At 37.4% G+C, this 19,829-nt stretch overlaps 1 protein-coding gene across 4 annotated transcripts in view; it reads right to left on the minus strand.

The window, feature by feature from the left end:
• The window catches only part of DSE (dermatan sulfate epimerase), an 81,874-nt gene that overhangs the window by 4,645 nt on the left and 57,400 nt on the right, over positions 1 to 19,829 (minus strand). For 3 of the 4 annotated variants that reach the window (XM_010349311.3, XM_074397580.1, XM_039467464.2), the window contains 3 exons: positions 7,367 to 7,620; positions 3,570 to 3,809; positions 1,192 to 1,399 (listed from right to left, as the gene is read on the minus strand). In XM_010349311.3, coding sequence (XP_010347613.2) covers positions 1,192 to 1,399; positions 3,570 to 3,809; positions 7,367 to 7,620 — 702 coding nt within the window. Of the gene's footprint in view, positions 1 to 1,191; positions 1,400 to 3,569; positions 3,810 to 7,366; positions 7,621 to 19,829 lie in introns of those variants that run through there. The other variant, XM_039467465.2, reaches the window with a different exon arrangement.

Raw genomic sequence — 19,829 nt, forward strand, 5'->3', positions numbered from 1 at the left:
CATCAAAATTATATCTCTACTTAGCTCTAGTATAATGTTGGCTTAATTAACGTGATTTAACAAGTGGAGATGTAAGCTGAATTGGCCATCCTACTCTCAGTTTTTGGTCAGTTTGCATATTGCCATAAATGCAGATTTTAAATTTAGACTTAGCATTAATCTGAGAGATCATGTTGATCTTGTAGTTAGCTTTATAGAACTCTCTTGGTTGAATATTTATGTGTGACTTATTTGTGGATCACACTATAAGAAATTATGTCATACTTCTGAGAGAACTCAGTGATAGTTGCATCTTAATATATTTAGTTCATCTATAAAAATTGTAAAATGTTGGTTAAACTATAGACAGTTACCATTTTACTAATATTTTTTCCTCCTTAATTTTTTATATTTTGAAAAAAAAGAATGAAGAGAAGCAAATCACAAGAAAGCTCGTTTTGGAGTTGAATGCAAATTTCAACAGCTTGAAAAGACATCAGGGATTAATGATTAACAAGTTCCCTGTAATTTTGATTTTAACTTATTGGATGCCAACAATATATTTGGCAATATTTTAAAAAGGAGACCCAAGCTTCTCTTTCTCGGCTTAGAAGATTAAGGCAAAAAAATTTACACGGTCCTTTTATTATCAAAGTGAAGCTGTCAAATGCTGTCAAACACTTTTAAACACTTTTGAAAATTTAGTAACAGCTTTGCTATTAGATTATAATGCTCCATTTACTAAAACAAAACAAAATATTTTACTACCATTTTTGGTGAGATTATCAGAATAACCTAGTCTCAATTTTGGGTGTTTTGTTTTATATGATTTGAAAAATGATGTAAAATCAAAACATGCTTATTTATGAACTAGTGCAAGCGTAGGACACCTCTGAGAACAGTAATTAGTTGTTAAACATACAGAAATGTTTCTGACACTACCTGTTAGGTACAAGGCTCATTACCTGGATATAGTATACATTACCCCTGTATCGAAAATAAAAGTTGATTTTTTTTTTTTCTTTTAAAAAAGAAAAGTTTCTAACAGAGTTTCAAAAACCGTGATAGGAGTTGAATTGAAGCTTCATATACTTAGGTGGTATGGAGAAAAGATTTAAAAAGTGTTTTAGATTAGTTTTTCTTTTTAAATGCAAAAAGCAAGTGCACAGCACGAATCATACCCTTCTTTACAGCTAGCTCAATGTGTCATACCAGAGAAATTCCGTGTGCAGAGTGCACCAGCGCTGCCCTTTGGACGGTGTTCCTGGACCTTCCACCACACGGTTCCTTCTGATTTGGTCAGCTAGCCAGTTACCACTGCCGTTACGCATGACAAACTTATCAAGGAACACTAACTGGCTTTCTGGACCATAAAACCAGTTGTAATTTGAGTCTGCAATAGCCACAGTCCTTTGAAATCCTAGGTAAACAAGTTGGGAAAAATTAAGATACATTTAAAACTTCATACTCCTACACAGGTCTAAACAATGATTTTTAAATCTAATTGTAAATTAGAATTGTGTAATGGAAGGCATAAAATAAAAGAAAAATCACAATCTTCACATTTTATTCCAGACCAGTTAATCTGAATCCCTCAAAAGGTCTTCCAAATATATTGTGTGCAAGCTTGTATTTGTTATGTGGCAACCTGTCATTGATAACAGAAATGGTACATTTATTGCCTGCCTTCCTCATTTTCCAATGTTCATGCTATATATGATTATATTTGCATGTATACATGGGATATTTTCTTGTACAGTTTGGGTTCCTGAACCTGGAATGAACACTAGCTCTCCCACAACTCAACATGCATTCTAGGCCAAGATAATAAAATAATATGCTTCAATTTGGCTTCAATAAAGTGTAAGTTATACTATATATAAAGTTCAGGGAAGAAACTGAGTTTCTACAGGAAGAAAATTTAATTCCCAGAGTAGCTCCTGCCAGTATGTGCTGCTGGAAGTTAAAGGAGAGAAAATGCAAGGACCATAAAGCCATATGTCATTTTTGGAATAGGGAAGAAAAATAAAAGCAGTTAACACTGGATATGCTCCATGTGTTCATGAAAAAAGAGGCAGCATGGGTGAAAACTCAGACAGACAAAAAAATTGCTACTAGAATATCAACTGTAGAAAAAAAAACTGTTATGTAGATTGCTCTCACATAGCAATCTGTTTTCAACTACATTTCAACCTCTTCTAAAATGTTAAGATTATATTTACATAATTTATAGCTAATGTTTTTGTTACTAATAGTTTAGTAAGTGATCTTGTAAGTACACCTTATTATAAAATGATATTTTCTGAATCTTCTACTAGTCTGTGAATTCCTTGAAAGCAGGAGATGTGTTTTATTCCTCTTTGAATCCTCTGCCTAGTACAGTGCCTGGCATACAAATGTTCAGTAAGTTTGTTTAATTAACAGAAACATATAAATGCTGCTCTTAGAGATGTTCATTCTGTCTTTTCCATTTTAAGGAGTAGCCACAGACATAGCTCATAGCAAACACAGTTCCTGATGTAGTTAGCCTTTAGATCTCAGCTTAAATTACAAAGCACTGAGACCTCTTAAAGGTCCCTTGTTCAGGTAGCCTTTGTTTACTAAGATGAATTGCAAAAGAGGCTTCTCCTTCAGGTCTAAGAAAAAGCAACAAAACAACATTTTTTGAATGTAAGTCTAAACTAAATCTTAAAATGTGCTCTGCAATATTTTTTGAACAACTAGTCCAATAATAAATATTCTATCTAATCTGTATGTATACTACCATAGCAAAAATATGTAAATACTGAGTTCTTTGTTGTAGATCTAGAATCACCATTTAAAAATTACATTTCCTTTGGGGGAGGAGAAAGAAATGGGGGAATCTATCCTGTAAAAATTTCCCTTTATAACTTGTTCTAACATCTTAGTCCTCTTTTAGAAATAAAAAAAGGTTACAAAGGTCTCTAGAAATGAATACATTATTAAATCATGTATATCTTTTTTTTTTTTTTAGAACTAGTTCTCTTAGAAGGCTAAATGGCACAGCAATAAGAAATTAGAAGTTTTATAGCAAATTATTTTTTGATTGCTTTTCTATACTATTTACTTCAATAAAATATTAAAATACTAAAGCTCCAACTTAACTGTGTAGGTGTAATCTTTCATTTTGAATCATGTCGGTATAATTTTAAAGAAAAGATTAAAAACTAACAATTAAAATAGGATTGATCAGGGATCACGTATAAAGGAAAACTAACATGTAATCATAAATATTTATATTTTGCTTGCAATAATAAAGATGAGTTTGTATATGAACTCAAGTTTGGAGATATAAAAAAATTAAAGGACTGTGGGGTCTAGAAATTGTATTTAATCCATTATCCTCCAAGCTTTATAATACCTAAATCATAAATATTCATATTAGCTTCCAAAATGTTCTAGCTTTATGCAACTCTTGAATTCAGTTTTTCTTTGACTAAAGAAAAATCTCTTTAATTTCAGTATGACAAACTCTAAGAACCTCATTTCTCTGTCTAGTCTAGCTCATTTTCATAATCAGAAAAAATTACAATAGTTTAACATTTTCACACTTCAACTCCTCACTATACCTGGCAGGATGGTTCTATACATAAATGCAAAGTGTTGTTTAAGCCACGGATGGCCAAAGTGGTTGATGTCGAAGTGCCTCTGGACAAGAAACATGTATTGGAAGAGTGATCTAGTGGTGTAGCTGCCATAAGCAACTCCTTCATAGAGGGAGCCATCCGTCACCTCCCTGAGCAAGACCAGAGATTTCTCCATGATGGTCAGAACTTGTTTGGTCCACAAGTAGGCTTCTTGAAGATATCCTGAAGGATGAAAACACATGGAAACAATGACTAAAGGCTATAACAAAGCATAAACAAAAATATAGCCAAATAAAACCCTCTGAGTTATCTAGTTTATATTACAAATCACATTTTATAAAACTCCAACTTGTCAGTGTAGGTAACATCCCGTAATCCCAGCTTGTGATGGTCCATGATATAAGCTAAGAAGTTCTTGACTCTAACTAAATGAAGATAAACTCTTAAATGAGGATCAGTCACTTTCTGATCTTTAATAAACTCTAACACATATAAGATCACAAATGCATATAACTTTATGTTGGCAAGAAAGGATTTATATATTAAGGCTTTTATTCAATGTTCCAACAGAAAAATACTTAAAAATATTTTTAAAAGTTTATCCCTTCACAAAACTTGCATCATTACTTTTATAGAATTTGTAATAGGCTACACATATTATAAATGCTAACCAGACAGTCTTCAATTTGTATTGTCATTAGAAGGCAACCTCTCATCCTTTATGTGCTTTAGATTCCACAGGCTCTGAAAAGGCAGCACAGTGGGGCTGAGAAACCACTGGAAAGGCACACTAGTAAGAAAAAATCAACTAGGAGTCCTAATCTGCCAAAAAAATGAGCTACACGATTTTATCTAAGCAATTCTTCCATCTGTCACATTTCAATCTCCCCACTGAAAATTAAGTCTAAAAATTTTATAAAACCTTTTAACTCAGAAATGCTAGCTTTCTAGAATTCTTGCACTTAGTTGACAATAACCACTCACATTTCTATAATATTTATAATTTACATAGCACTGAACAGAATCTTAATTCTTTTAACAATGCTATTATGTGTTATTGCCCCAAAACAGAAAGGCTGACTTGTTCAAGACCTCTGGCACATGATTAAAAATAGAACTTTAATTTGAACCTACGTCTTTAGATTTAAGGTTTCACTTTAAAACACGCAGCTCTTGAGAATAAAATTAAGCCCACTGTCTCCTGGTGTGGATGTAGCCACATTGCTTTACTTCCACAAGCATGTTGACCACACCACCTTAGCCTACTATGTGCCAGGTGTGGGGCTTCGAGAGGCCCAGATCCAACCAGCTCTCGGCCTAAATATAGGTCCCAGGCTAAGACTTGCCTCCTCACTAATGGGGGCAACTCAGCTCTCAGATTTGGGTAGGCAGAGGTGACTATTCATCACACCCTGGCCTCTTCTGCCCCCCAGCATCATACCTGATATGTCAATATCCCGGATAGTTCTCGGTTTCCATTCTCTACCATTCTGGTTTAAAATTCCAATTATCTTCATCCTTTTCCTCTGTGCCCGCTGTCTCCCACCAGATACTAATGTGACTGATACCTAAAACCAGGCCACTGTTCCCAGGATATCACATTACCTAATTTTCCTTATTTTTTCTTTACAACAACCCTCTTCACAAGATATGAGGCAATGTCTACCAAAATACTTTGTAAACTGCAAACCTCCATCAATACAGGGTACTGATGTTGTTAACTGCAGCCATGCCCTGAATTTTTCTTCTGCCACCCTTATACCATGCCTGGAATGTTCTTTATCTTCACCTAAGTTCTCCTACCCATCTTCAAAGTTACATGAAGAAAATTACTGAAAGAACACTGCTCTCTTGAATTCAAAGTTAATACACTCATTTTATATTTAACCATAAGGCTCTTCATGGCATTTTTAATTTCACTCTCTGGGGTTATTGTAACTACAGTGTAATCATTTAAACATTTCACACCTGTCTTCTTTCCAACTGACTTCTACCTTCTTCTGCCCAGTCTTGTCATAAATGTGTGTACTTATGTGGGTTCTCTGCAAGAGTGTCTGCCAGGGTCACCATAAATTTCATCAGAAAATAAAGGTATAAGAAAATTCCTGCCAGAGCAAAATGACATACTTTGATTCAATCCAAACCAGTATTTTTGGTGACTGCTTATTATTTGGAATAATTTATTTACAAAGACTGAAGAAAGAAACTCTACTCCTTCCCTTAAATAAACAAAAATTTATTTAAGAAAATAAAACAAAATTAAATTTAAGACCTGAAGCAGATATTTGGCTCACCCTTTCACCATTTTATGATGGTGTCTCTTCACATGTCTGGGGGTTTATAAATGGTTTGTTAGTGGGTTCTCACATTGCTTGCATTTTGATGTTTCATTTTCCTTTCTATTCTATTTATTTATTCATTCATTTGAAACTGAATCTCACTCTGTTGCTGAGGCTGGAGTGCAGTGGTGGGATCTGGGTCACTCCAACCTCTGCCTCCCAGGTTCAAGTGATTCTCCTGTCTCAGGCTCCTGAGTAGCTGGGATTACAGGCACACACCACCACACCCAGCTAATTTTTGTATTTTTGGTAGAGATAAGATTTCCCCATGTTGGCGAGGCTGGTCTTGAACTCCTGTCCTCAAGTGATCTGCCCACCTCGGCCTCCCAAAGTCCTGGGATCACAGGTGTGAGCCACCATACCCTGCCTGATGTTTTAATTTTCTTTACATTTTTGTGAGAGTAGGGGACAAGGGGAGCTAGCATGAAAATTCACTCTTACAATTAAGCTTCGTTTAAATTATTGTAAATGGAATTTCCCTTCTGAGAGAGGCAACAACATACAGTGGAAAGAGACTGAACTTCATGGATGGCCAGAAATGGGCCCAAATCCCAGCTGCCTTATATGGTTGATCTGAGAATGGAATAAAATATGGAAAAGGACTAGCACATGTCATATGCTCAGTTAATGTTAGTTTATTTTCCTCTAAACCCTAATTACAAGTGAAGGTTGGTTGATGTGATAAGAAAGAAAACTACATTTGGGTAAAATCTGATGTTGAAAAATCAACAGAATGCTTATTAATTCTTATGGTGAATGTAATTGAGTTAAATTTTGTTCGCTTTCCAAGCTCCAGTTATATATTTAATATTCTGATAATTTCCTGTGATCTTAGGAATGCTTTTCTTAAACACAATCTTAGCAATTTATAGATTTCTACAGATGTTGTAATTTAGAGCTAAAAGAACAAAGAAAATGTAATATTGACAATTATGTAATATGATAAAGCAAAGTAGCTACACAATCCATAAAAGTTGCTTCCAATATTGATGTGAATAATCCGGATTGTTTTAAATCTTATGAGAAAAAAATAGTAGCAGTGTTATGATTCACATCTGTGTGCTGGGAATCTTCATTTCAAATAACAAAGCACCTGTTTAGCTTTTTAATATTTCATTTATTCCAGGCTGGCTGTCTTCACTGTCAAATAATTCTTTGGAAAAATGAATATTCTTCATTGATCCTGCACTGTAAGGATTTGTTCTGGGATAATCATAAGCCATAATTAGATAATGTACAGGCTAATTAACTAGCAGAAAATAAGGAAGAGATGTCCCTCAACTAAATAAGAGATACTGTAGGGATTACTTCATCTCATGGATTTAGTTAGGATCTAAGTATGAACATGTACTAAGAATGGTTATAAAAATGTTTTGCTCACAACATGGCAGCTATGACTTCTGTCAGCTCAGGCATGACCTCGGCTGTGTCCACACACACCTTGATTCATCAGGACTAGGCTTCCTGTGAGCAAAGCCATGCAGTTGGTGGGCTGATGATTGTGCAGGTACTGAAATCCCCATCCTCTCCTGTATGAAGTTTCATACATATACCCTGAGGCATTGGCAATCACTTCAAGAAACTTCTCCTGTTGTGTCTTGCTCAGGTAGTTGTACAAGAAGTCATAAGCAGTGGCGAAACCAACCAGGGAGTGAGCTAGCGGGACCTCATCCCAAGGAGCATCTTTCACCAGCCTGTAAAGGAAAATAAATCATGGAAATGAGTTAATCAGACTCACAGCTTTCATCACACTTCTAAACCATCTATTTCTCAGAACTAAAAGGGCACAATTGAAGATATAAAAGAAGCTTAATGACACACAATTGGCTTCCCTCCACATTAGAAACAAGCAGAAAGTTTGTCTAAAATGTGAAAATTATACAGTTAACAGCTTTCTCTCTCAGGATTCTGGCAACATCAAGATATTGAGAATTACTTTTGATTGTTTATTCATGACAAGAGGTTGTAGAATATATTCAAAGAGATCTAAAGAATAGATAATGTGGTGGTAGGGCAAAATTCTCTGGAGTACCCGTTTAATCAGTGCTCATACCTCTCCTCCTTTTCACTTGAATAAGCTGTTCTCAGTTCTATTCCTACGGCCACCTTGCTAAGACAGTTGAACGTTATGTATTTCCTCTTATTTCCCATAGTTGGTCAATGCGAAGGTATCATGGCCGATAATCCATGACCTTTCAATCTGGACAGACCCACTTGCTCATCACCATGGCGGGAAGAGTGGCTAACAGGCTGATGTACGTGAACGGGAGCTGATTCCAACTCAGAATTTTTATATCCCTCTTTCCCATAAACTGAACTGCACTGCCTTAAAGGTCCTTCAGCTATCTTTCTGAGAAGCCTAAAAGTTGATCTTCTGTTAAGAATTACATTGTCATTTTCCAGGAAGCCAAATTTCTGTTTGACTAGCTATATTATTCTGCAAATTAGTGTGTGGCTTGCACTGAGCAGGAAGCAAAAAAGGATCTTTCACAATCAGAATTCTAAGGAATTATCTGGAAAACCCTTCCCATCTGTTCAGGATATATTTGAGTAATCTCTGAGTGAGGGATACAAATCAAAAGTGTGCTGCACCTGTGGGAGGTAGAAGAAAGCACTCAATTAGGGATTAAGCTAAAGCTTAACATTTCTATGCCATGAACCTCTTTTGGCAATCTCATGAAGTCTTAACCTCTTTCGCAACATGTTTTAAAATTCATAAGACATAATATGTAAGGATACATAAAAATCTATTATTTTGAAATACAATTATCAATATATATATTTTTAAAAATAACACAGGTGCTTCTTTATTAAGGTATTAAGTACCAACATTTAATAGCAGGGATAATAACTACCATAATTTATAAGTGGTAATTAGCATAAATTTTGAGATGTCTATAACAACTGTAATGTGATATGAAAATATCTGTGACACCTACTGTGACTTTGTTACAAACTCTTCCAATACCATTACAATTGGTTATCTCTACTCATGATTGGAAGAAACACTGGATTTCAGCTAAAGTTAGTAAAAATTAAGATGTAGTAGTTCTCTCAAACAAACCATATAGACCTCAGTTTAAAAATACTTAAAAATATTCTAAGAGACTACCTCTTCAAGACTGTTCTTCCTTTAGAAGTTTATGCTAAAGAAATGGCCTAAGTGAGGCCTTCCCTGGTCACCCTATCAGAATTTCATCATCCTCCCTAAATAATACTTAATTCCCCTTTTCTTTTTTTTCCTTTAGCAAATATATGTACAAACATGTCTATGTCTATGTAACCCCTCCTGGAATTTAAGTTCTACAGTGGCAGGGCTTTTTTTATTTTTTCAAACTATTGCATTCACAATTGGATCCCCAATCATAGAACAGTGTGGCACATAGCAGATGCTCAATAAATATTTTCAGAAAGAAGGAAAAAAACCTATAATTCACTGTCAGCCACACTGCTGGCAATGATTATGTGATCATTATGAAATCAGGAATTTGGAGAGATCCCTTTATGTTTAGTAAAAATTTCAGTGTTTGGTTAGCTATACTAGCAATACATCCTGGTGCTGAAAAGACTAATACTGATTAATTTCTTAGCAATTCAGTAGCAGACAAAGCTGCTTTGCTCTAGCCAGTCAGCTTGCCAGTGTGTGCACTGTTAGTAAACAGACTATGAGAGTGTGAATGAATTCCCTACTTCTAGGAAAAAAACAATTCACACTGCTCACTCACTGCCAGGGAGTTGGGAATACCATCTTCACTGACTCATGATGACTGGTGAGCCAGATAGAGAAGCCAGGTCAGTTGCTTCCCAACCTTGTGTCATTGTACCATGTCATGATGCATCTATAAATGGCAGTATATACACCTACCCATGATAAAGCTGATGTCAATGAATTGCTACCAGCCAGCAACCACTCACATGTGTGATTAACAAATAAGCTTATTTTTATAGATAACCAGAACATTTGATGTAATTCTCATTCTTCGTGAAATGTCATGCAAATTTCTGTGAAAATGTCCAAGCCCCAGCAGTTTGTTTGTTTCAAGCAGTTTCCAATTCAACAAAACACTAGCACACCAAAAGAAAAAGTTTATGGCACTTTCAGGTTGTCCCTATATCATTAGAAAAGCTGACCTGTAATAGTTGTATTTCTAAAAAGTTATCTAAAACTTTTACCAACACAGTCACCCAGCCTTAGGTACAAAGTACAATAATGGAAGAGATTATATTTTATAATCATAAAAACAAATGGAAATTTGCTCTTAGTTCATGCATGGCAACTGAGAAACTATCTTATTTAATGTGATCCTGACCAGTAATAAATCAGTTCTCTGGGACGGCTGCTTAAGTGGAAAATTTTTTAAAAAACCAGACAGATACTAATTTATGAATTGCATTTAATCTTAAAATATATCCATGTGTACACACATTCACTAATCTTTTGAAGGTGAGTCAAAGCCTATTCTCTGAATACAGGTCTGCAGATGGGAGTTTCATTGTTCTTTCCTGCAAAGAACATACATAACACATCATCACAATTTCCAGCTTTGGTTTCTTTATAATATGGGAAGAAATTAAAGATATATGTGAGGGAATGCAGAAGCAGTCTAGATTTTTGTGAGTTTTTCCGTAATCTTTGACAAATTTCATTCATACTGTATCATGACAGCAATTTCTTTTACAGTAAGTTATTTCAAAGTTTTTAAGTTGGTTTTGGAAACATTAGCTTTTTCTTTTTAAACTCATACTTTATCTATTTATACTATTAAAACTATCTTATTACAGGTATTAGTGAAACTCTATTACCTGGTTTGAGAACAAATACAGCTGACACATGCTCAGCAGGTAACTCTACTGGTGGGAACAGAAATAAATGTAAAGTAAAGGGAAACCTGCAAGCCCTAACATTCAGCCATGGTGTTACACAAGGAATGGAAGTTAGGTTCACTGGCAAGTTAGTTAAGAGGAGTTTAATTAAGGAAATATTTACTCTATTCCTTTTGTGTAAACTGTACTTTCTCCTCTTAGAGCAGCTGTTCTCAAAGTAAGGACCATGGAGGGGATTTATGAGACCATTATATTTTAGAGAATTCAAAATTAGAATTATTTTCTAATTTGAACATAAATATGTTATATGTTAATATTTGCACTGATGGTACAAAAAAACAATAGTAAGCGAAACTGCTGTAACCTTAGCAAGAATCCAAGCAGGGCACTAACTGCCCTAATAGTCCTTGTATGATTTTGCACTGCCATGCACTCAGGTTGTTTTCTTGTTTTGTTTTGTTTTGAGATGGAGTCTCAATCTATTGCCAGGCTGGAGGCAGGGGCAATCTCAGATTACTGCAACCTCCACCTCCAGGGTTCAAGTGATTTTCCTGCCTCAGTCTCACAAGTAGAGGGAATTACAAGTGACTACCACCACGCCTGGATAATTTTTTGTATTTTTAATTTTTTTTATTGCATTTTAGGTTTTGGGGTACATGTGAAGAACATGCAAGATTGTTGCATAGATACACACATGGCAGTGTGATTTGCTGTGTTCCTCCTCGTCACACTATATCTGGCATTTCTCCCCATGCTATCTCTCCCCGACTTACCATCCCCCGCTGTGCCTCCCCTCTTTCCCCTCAACAGACCCCAGTGTGTGATGCTCCCCTCCCTGTATCCATGTGTTCTCATTGTTCAACACCCATCTACGAGTGAGAACATGTGGTGCTTGATTTTCTGTTCTTGTGTCAGTTTGCTGAGAATGATGGTTTCCAGGTTCATCCATGTCCCTACAAAGGACACGAACTCATCGTTTTTGATGGCTGCAGAATATTCCATGGTGTATATGTGCCATATTTTCCCTGTCCAGTCTATCATTGATGGGCATTTGGGTTGGTTCCAGGTCTTTGCTATTGTAAGTGGTGCTGCAGTGAACATTTGTGTGCATGTGTCCTTGTAGTAGAACAATTTATAATCCTTTGGATATATGCCCAGTAATGGAATGCCCAATGGAATTGCTGGGTCAAATGGAATTTCTATTTCTAGATCCCTGAGGAATCGCCACACTGTCTTCCACAATGGTTGAACTAATTTACACGCCCACCAACAGTGTAAAAGTGTTCCTATTTCTCCACATCCTCTCCAGCACATACTCTCCAGCTTCTGCTGTCTCCAGATTTTTTAATGATCACCATTCTAATTGGCATGAGATGGTATCTCAGTGTAGTTTTGATTTGCATTTCTCTAATGACCAGTGATGATGAGCATTTTTCATGTTTGTTGGCCTCATATATGTCTTCTTTTGTAAGGTGTCTGTTCATGTCCTTTGCCCACTTTTGAATGGGCTTGTTTTTTTCTTGCAAATCTGTTTTAGTTCTTTGTAGATTCTGGATATCAGCCCTTTGTCAGATGGGTAGATTGCAAAAATTTTATCCCATTCTGTTGGTTGCCAAGTCACTCTAATGACTGTTTCTTTTGCTCTGCAGAAGCTGTGGAGTTTGATTAGGTCCCATTTGTCTATTTTGGCTTTTGTTGCCAATGCTTTTGGTGTTTCAGTCATGAAGTTCTTGCCTATGCCTATGTCCTGAATGGTTTTGCCTAGGTTTTCTTCTAGGGTTTTTATGGTGTTAGGTCTTATGTTTAAGTCTTTAATCCATCTGGAGTTAATTTTAGTGTAAGGTGTCAGGAAGGGGTCCAGTTTCTGCTTTCTGCACATGGAGCTAGTTTTCCCAACACCATTTATTAAACAGGGAATCCTTTCCCCATTGCTTGTTTTTGTAAGGTTTGTCAAAGATCAGATGGTTGTAGATGTGCTATGTTGCCTCCGAGGCCTCTGTTCTGTTCCACTGGTTTATATCTCTGTTTTGGTACCAGTACCATGCTGTTTTGATTACTGTAGCCTTGTAGTATAGTTTGAAGTCCAGTAGTGTGATGCCTCCCACTTTCTTCTTTTTGCTTAGAATTGACTTGGATATGCCGTTCTCTTTTGGTTCCATATGCAGTTTAAGGTGGTTTTTTCCAGTTCTGTGAAGAAGGTCATTGGTAGCTTGGTAGCTTGATGGGGATAGTGTTGAATCTGTAAATTACTTTGGGCAGTATGGCCATTTTCACAATATTGATTCCTCCTAATCATGAACATGGAATGTTTCTCCATCTGTTTGTGTCCTCTCTTATTTTGTGGAGCAGTGGTTTGCAGTTCTCCTTAAAGAGGTCCTTTACATTCCTTGTTAGTTGTATTCCTAAGTATTTTATTCTTTTTGTAGCAATTGTGAATGGCAGGTCGTTCTTGATATGGCTCTCTTTAAGTCTGTTATTGGCATATAGGAATGCTTGTGATTTATGCACGTTGATTTTGTATCCTGAGACTTTGCTGAAGTTGCTTATCAGATTCAGGAGATTTTGGGCTGAGATGATGGGGTCTTCTAGATATACAATCATGTCATCTGCAAATAGAGACAATTTGACTTCCTCCTTTCCTATTTGAATACCCTTTATTTCTTTTTCTTGCCTGATTGCTCTGGCTAGAACTTCCAACACTACATTGAATAGGAGTGGTGAGAGAGGGCATCCTTGTCTAGTGCCAGATTTCAAAGGGAATGCTTCCAGTTTTTGCCCATTCAGTAAGATATTGGCTGTTGGTCTGTCATAATAGCTTTTATTATTTTGAGATACGTTCCATCAATACCTAGTTTATTGAGGGTTTTTATCATAAAGGGCTGTTGAATTTTGTCAAATGCCTTCTCTGCATCAATTGAGATAATCATGTGGTTTTTGTCTTTGGTTCTGTTTATGTAGTGAATTACGTTTATAGACTTGCGTATGTTGAACCAGACTTGCATCCCTGGGATGAATCCTACTTGATCATGGTGGATAAGCTTTTTGATGTGCTGTTGCCATTGGTTTGCCAGTATTTTATTGAAGATTTTTGCATCTATGTTCATCATGGATATTGGCCTCAAGTTTTCTTTTCTTGCTTTGTCTCTGCAAGGTTATGGTATCAGGATGATGTTGGTCTCATAAAATGATTTGGGAAGGATTCCCTCAATCTGGAATGCTTGGAATAGTTTCAGAAGGAATGGTACCAGCTCCCCTTTGTGTGTCTGGTAGAATTCGGCTGTGAACCCATCTGGACCTGGGCTTTTTTTTGGGTGGTAGGCTCTTAATTGCTGCCTCAACTTCAGACCTTGTTATTGGTCTATTCAGAGTTTCAACTTCTTCCTGGTTTAGGCTTGGGAGGATGCAAGTGTCCAGGAATTTATCCATTTCTTCCAGGTTTACGAGTTTATGTGCATAGAGTTGTTTGTAATAATCTCTGATGTTGGTTTGTATTTCTGTGGAATCTGTGGTGATATCCCCTTTATCATTTTTTATTGCATCTATTTGATTCGTCTCTCTTTTCTTTTTTTATGAATCAGGCTAGTGGTCTGTCTATTTTGTTGCTCTTTCTGAAAAACCAGCTCCTGGATTTATTGATTTTTTGAAGGGTTTTTTGTGTCTCTATCTCCTTCAGTTCTGCTCTGATCTTAGTTATTTCTTGTTTTTTGCTAGCTTTTGAGTTTTTTTTTTTTTGATCTCGCTTCTTTTGCTCTTTCAATTTTGACAATAGGGTGTCGATTTTAGATCTCTCCTTGCTTCTCGTGTGGGCATTTATTGCTATATATTTTCCTCCACATACTGCTTTAAATGTGTCCCAGAGATTCTGGTATGTTGTGTCTTTGTTCTCCTCGGTTTCAAAGAACATCTTTATTTCTGTCTTCATTTCATTGTTTATCCAGTCAACATTCAAGAGCCAGTTGTTCACTTTCCGTGAAGCTGTGTGGTTCTGAGTTAGTTTCTGAATTCTGAGTTGTAACTTGATTGCACTGTGGTCTGAGAGACTGTTATGATTTCTGTTCTTCTGCATTTGCTGAGGAGTGATTTACTTCCAATTATGTGGTTAATTTTAGAATAAGTGTGATGTGGTGCTGAGAAGAATGTATAATCTGTGGATGTGGGGTGGAGAGTTCTATAAATGTCTATTAGGTTTGCTTGGTCCAGGTCTGAGTTCAAGTCCTGGATATCCTTTTTAATTTTCTGTCTCTTTGATCTGTCTAATATTGACAATGGAATGTTAAAGTCTCCCACTATTATTGTGTGGGAGTCTAAGTCTCTTTGTAAGTCATTAAGAACTTGCCTTATGTATCTGGGTGCTCCTGTATTGGGTGCATATATATTTGGGATGGTTAGCTCTTCTTGTTGCATAGATCCTTTTACCATTATATAATGTCCTTCTTTGTCTCTTTTGATCTTTGTTGGCTTAAAGTATATTTTATCAGAGACGAGAATTGCAACTCCTGCTTTTTTTTTGCTCTCTGTTTGCTTGGTAAATCTTCCTCCATCCCTTTATTTTGAGCCTTTGTGTATCCTTGCATGTGAGATGGGTTTCCTGGATACAGTGATGGGTTTTGGCTTTTTATCCAATTTGCCAGTCTGTGTCTTTTGATTGGGGCATTTAGCCCATTTACATTCAGGGTTCATACTGTTATGTGTGACTTTGATCCTGCCATTTTGATGCTAGCTGGCTGTTTTGCCCATTAGTTGATGCAGTTTCTTCATTGTGTTGTTGCTCTTTACCATTTGGTATGTTTTTGGAGTGGCTGGTACTGGTTGTTCCTTTCTATGTTTAGTGCCTCTTTCAGGAGCTCTTGTAAAGCAGGCCTGGTGGTGATGAAATCTCTGAGTACTTGCTTGTTAACAAAGGATTTTATTTTTCCTTCACGTATGAAGCTTAGTTTCACTGGATATGAAATTCTGGGTTGAAGGTTCTTTTCTTTAAGGATGTTGAATATTGGCCCCCACTCTCTTCTGGCTTGTAGGGTTTCTGCTGAGAGATCTGCTGTGAGTCTGATGGGCTTCCCTTTGTGGGTAACCCGATCTTTCTCTCTGGCTGCCCTCAGCATTTTCTCCTTCATTTTAACCCTGGTGAATAAGATGATTATGTGCCTTGGGGTTTTTCTTCTTGAGGAATATCTTTGTGGTGTTCTCTGTATTTCCTCTACTTGAATATTGGCCTGCCTTGCTAGGTTGGGGAAGTTTTCCTGGATAATATCTTGAAGAGTATTTTTCCCCTTGATTCATTGTCTCCATCACATTCAGGTACACCTATCAAACATAGATTAGGTCTTTTCACATAGTTCTATATTTCTTGGAGGCTTTGTTCATTCCTTTTTATCCTTTTTTCGCTAATCTTGCCTTCTTGTTTCATTTCATTTGGGTTGATCTTTGACCTCTGATATCCTTTCTTCTGCTTGGTCAATTCGGCTGTTGAAACTTGTGTATGCTTCATGAAGTTCTTGTGTTTTTCAGCTCCATCAATTCACTTATATTCCTCTCTAAGTTGTTTATTCTTGTTAGCATTTTGTTAAATCTTTTTTCAATCTTCTTAGTTTCTTTGCATTGGGTTAGAAAATGTTCTTTTAGCTCATAGAAGTTTCTTATTACCCATCTTCTGAAGCCTGATTCTGTCAATTCATCACACTCATTCTCTATCCAGCCTTGTTCCCTTGCTGGTAAGGAGTTGTGATCCACTGTAGGAGGAGAGGCGTTCTGGTTTGGGGTGTTTTCATTCTTTTTGCCCTGGTTTCTTCCCTTCTTTGTGTATTTATCCACCTGTCATCTTTGTAGTTGTTGACTCTCAGATTGGGTCTCTGAGTGGACATCCAGTTTGTTCATGATGAAGTTATTTCTTTGTTTCTTAGTTTTCCTTCTAACATTCTGGTCCCTCTGCTGTAGGACTGCTGAGGTCCACTCCAGGCCCTGCTTGCCTGGGAATCACCTGCAGCGGCTGCAGAAGAGTAAGGGTTGCTGCCAGTTTCTTCTTCTGCTATCTTTGTCCCAGAAGGATACCGGCCAGATGTTAGTCTGAGTTCTCCTTTATGAGGTGACTCTTTGGATATACAGGGGTCAGGAAGCTGCTTGAGGAGACAGTCTGCCCTTTATTGGAGCTCAAGTGCTGAGCTGTGAGCTCTGTTGTTCATTCAGAGCTGCTGGGCAAGTACATTTAAGTCTGCTGCAGCAGAACTCATAAACTCCTTTTTGTTTTCTCCCCCTAGGTGCTCTGTCCTGGGGAGTTAGGGCTTTATTTATGAGTTTCTCTTGTGCTGCTGCCTTTTTTCAGGGCTGCCCTGCCCAGCAAGGAGTCAGCCTAGTCACTGTCTGCCTACAGAGGCTTTGCTGAGTTGCTGTCGGCTCCATCCAGCTGCCGTGTAAACTTCCCTGCATTCCTGTTTATATGGGTGTAGTTAGAACTGCCTCGGCAATGACAGGTTCTTTCTGTAATGGCGGGCTGCCTCAGCAATGGCAAACTACCTCTGTAGTGGTGGACTGCCTCGGTAATGGTGGATGCCCCTCCCTCACAGAGCTGGACGGTCCTGGGTTCAGCTGTGCTTGCTGTGAAACTCTCAAACCAGAGGGTTTCCAATTGCTGTTTTTTTCTGGGGGTGGGACCAGCCGAGCCCGATCACCTGGCTCCCTGCCTCAGAGCATTTATTTTTTTTATTTTTTTATTTTTTTTAGACAGAGTTTCACTCTTGTTACCCACGCTGGAGTGCAATGGCGCGATCTTGGCTCACTGCAACCTCCGCCTCCTGGGTTCAGGCAATTCTCCTGCCTCAGCCTTCCGAGTAGCTGGGATTACAGGTGTGCGCCACCATGCCCAGCTAGTTTTTGTATTTTTAGTAGAGATGGGGTTTCACCATGTTGACCAGGATGGTCTTGATCTCGTGACCTCGTGATCCACCCGCCTTGGCCTCCCAAAGTGCTAGGATTATAGGCGTGAGCCACCGCGCCTGGCACGTTTATTTTTTTTTCAGTTGAACAGTCCATTGTTTCCCGGGTATTCCAGTCGCATGTTGAAAAGGCGCCGGGGTCTGTGTTATTTCCCGTGCGGGAACCCACTGCGCTTGCTGAAACAGCAGCGTTGAGATTCGTGGCTCTTTTGTGCCTGGGAATCTCCTGGCCTGGCTCCCTGTTTCAGTCCCCTTTTTAATCAGATGAATGGGTGACTCTGCCTTCCCGGAGCTCCAATCGCTGCCCAGACCTGTGTATTTTGTATGGAGAACCATCACACCAGGGTGCCAGGATACCAGTGGCACCAGCCAAACCAGCCCGCTGGCAACCCGTGGGGCTCCTCTGCCTGGGAATCTCCTGGTCTGTGGGCAATAAAAATCTGTCTGGAAATGTGGTGTCCACTCACCCTCTGCACTTTCACTGGGAGCTGCAATTCAGAGCTGCTCCTAATTGGCCATCTTGGATCCCTCTCCATTTTTTGTACTTTTAGTAGAGATGGGGTTTCACCATGTTGGCCAGGATGGTCTTGATCTCTTGACCTCATGATCTGCCCACCTCTGGCTTCCAAAGTGCTGGGATTACAGGAATGAACTGCAGCAGCTGGCTTTTTTTTTTTTTTAATATTAAAGCCAGTTTTATTTTAAATGTCCTTGATGGAGTGGTAAAAATGATTAATTTTTATAAAATCTCAACTCTTTTGAGTATACATCTTTTAAATATCCTATGTGATTAAACAGGAAGAATGTAAAAAGCAGAGTGAGTACCAAAGCACAAGAATGTCACAAAGAAAAGAAGTCATGCACTGAATTGAGAGCTGAAATAGATGGGGATTTTTCATGAAACATCATTTTTATGTGACAGAATGATCAACTGACAAATCACAGTTATTTAGATTTGGGTGTTAGAAGAGAAATTTTTCTGAAAATAAATAAGGAAGGTCTGCCAGTTCAAGAAAAGCTGAAAGCCTTTGTTGTCAATGACACACTTGGAGCTTTTAAGTGGAAATCAGAATTCTGGAAAATTTGTATCCACTACCAAGAACTTAAGAGCTTACCAATACTTAAAAGATTTTTCTGATGAAATCAGTGAGAACATCAACAAATAAGATTTTTCTATTGTATAATTAAATGTGTCAACATTTGGTAGACTAAAATAACTCAGTGAACAAACATGCAAAATAACAAACGCATGATGTCATAAAACCATCCATGGATTAGAGAGCCACTCCAAAGTGTAATATACATCAACGGATTTTAATGCAAAAGAGTATGAAGAGTCCATTAACATGGCTTCAGATTCTATACTGCAATTAATTTTTATGGAACTAATACTAGTCAAGTTTTAGTGTAGTGCCAAAGAAGGATATTCACAATTATTTGAAAAGATTATTAAAATACTCCTCCCTTTTCAATCACATATTCCTGTGAGGCTGGATTTTCTCCATGTACTTCAACCAAAACAACACATAGCAACAAACCAAATGTAGAAAGAGACATATAAGATTTGCAAAAATGTAAAACAATACCTTCCTTCTATTTTTTGTTTTAAAAAATACAGTTTGGCTGGTTGCAGTGGCTTACTCCTGCAATCCCAGTACTTTAAGAGGCCAAGGCAGGAGGATTGCTTAAGCCCAGGATTTCCACATAGCAAAACCCTATCTCTACATAAAATAATTTTTTAAAAATTAGCTGGGCATAGTGGCATGCACCTGAAGTCTCAGCTCAGGAGGCTGAGGCAGGAGGACTGCTTGAGCCCAAGAGTTCAAAGCTGCAGTGAGCTATGACTGCACCACTGCCCTCTAGCCTGTACCTAAAAAAATAAAAATAAAAATATATTGTTATTTTTTCCTAAAAACATAATTACGTTAACATGAAATGAGCTTTAAAAAATATAAATATGAGTAAATGAACAAATGTTTCAAACTTCTCAGTTTTAACTTCTAATAAGGTAAACTTTGATAGATACAGCACAAATAAGCAAAGCTGTTTGAGGTCCTCATTAATTTTTAAGACTACAAAGTACTTCTAAGTCCAAAAAGTTTAAAAACTAATACTTTGAATATTTTCAAAGGTGAAATTATGTGAAATAA

The sequence above is a fragment of the Saimiri boliviensis genome, chromosome 4 (assembly GCF_048565385.1).
Source record: "Saimiri boliviensis isolate mSaiBol1 chromosome 4, mSaiBol1.pri, whole genome shotgun sequence".
Lineage (NCBI taxonomy): Eukaryota > Metazoa > Chordata > Mammalia > Primates > Cebidae > Saimiri > Saimiri boliviensis.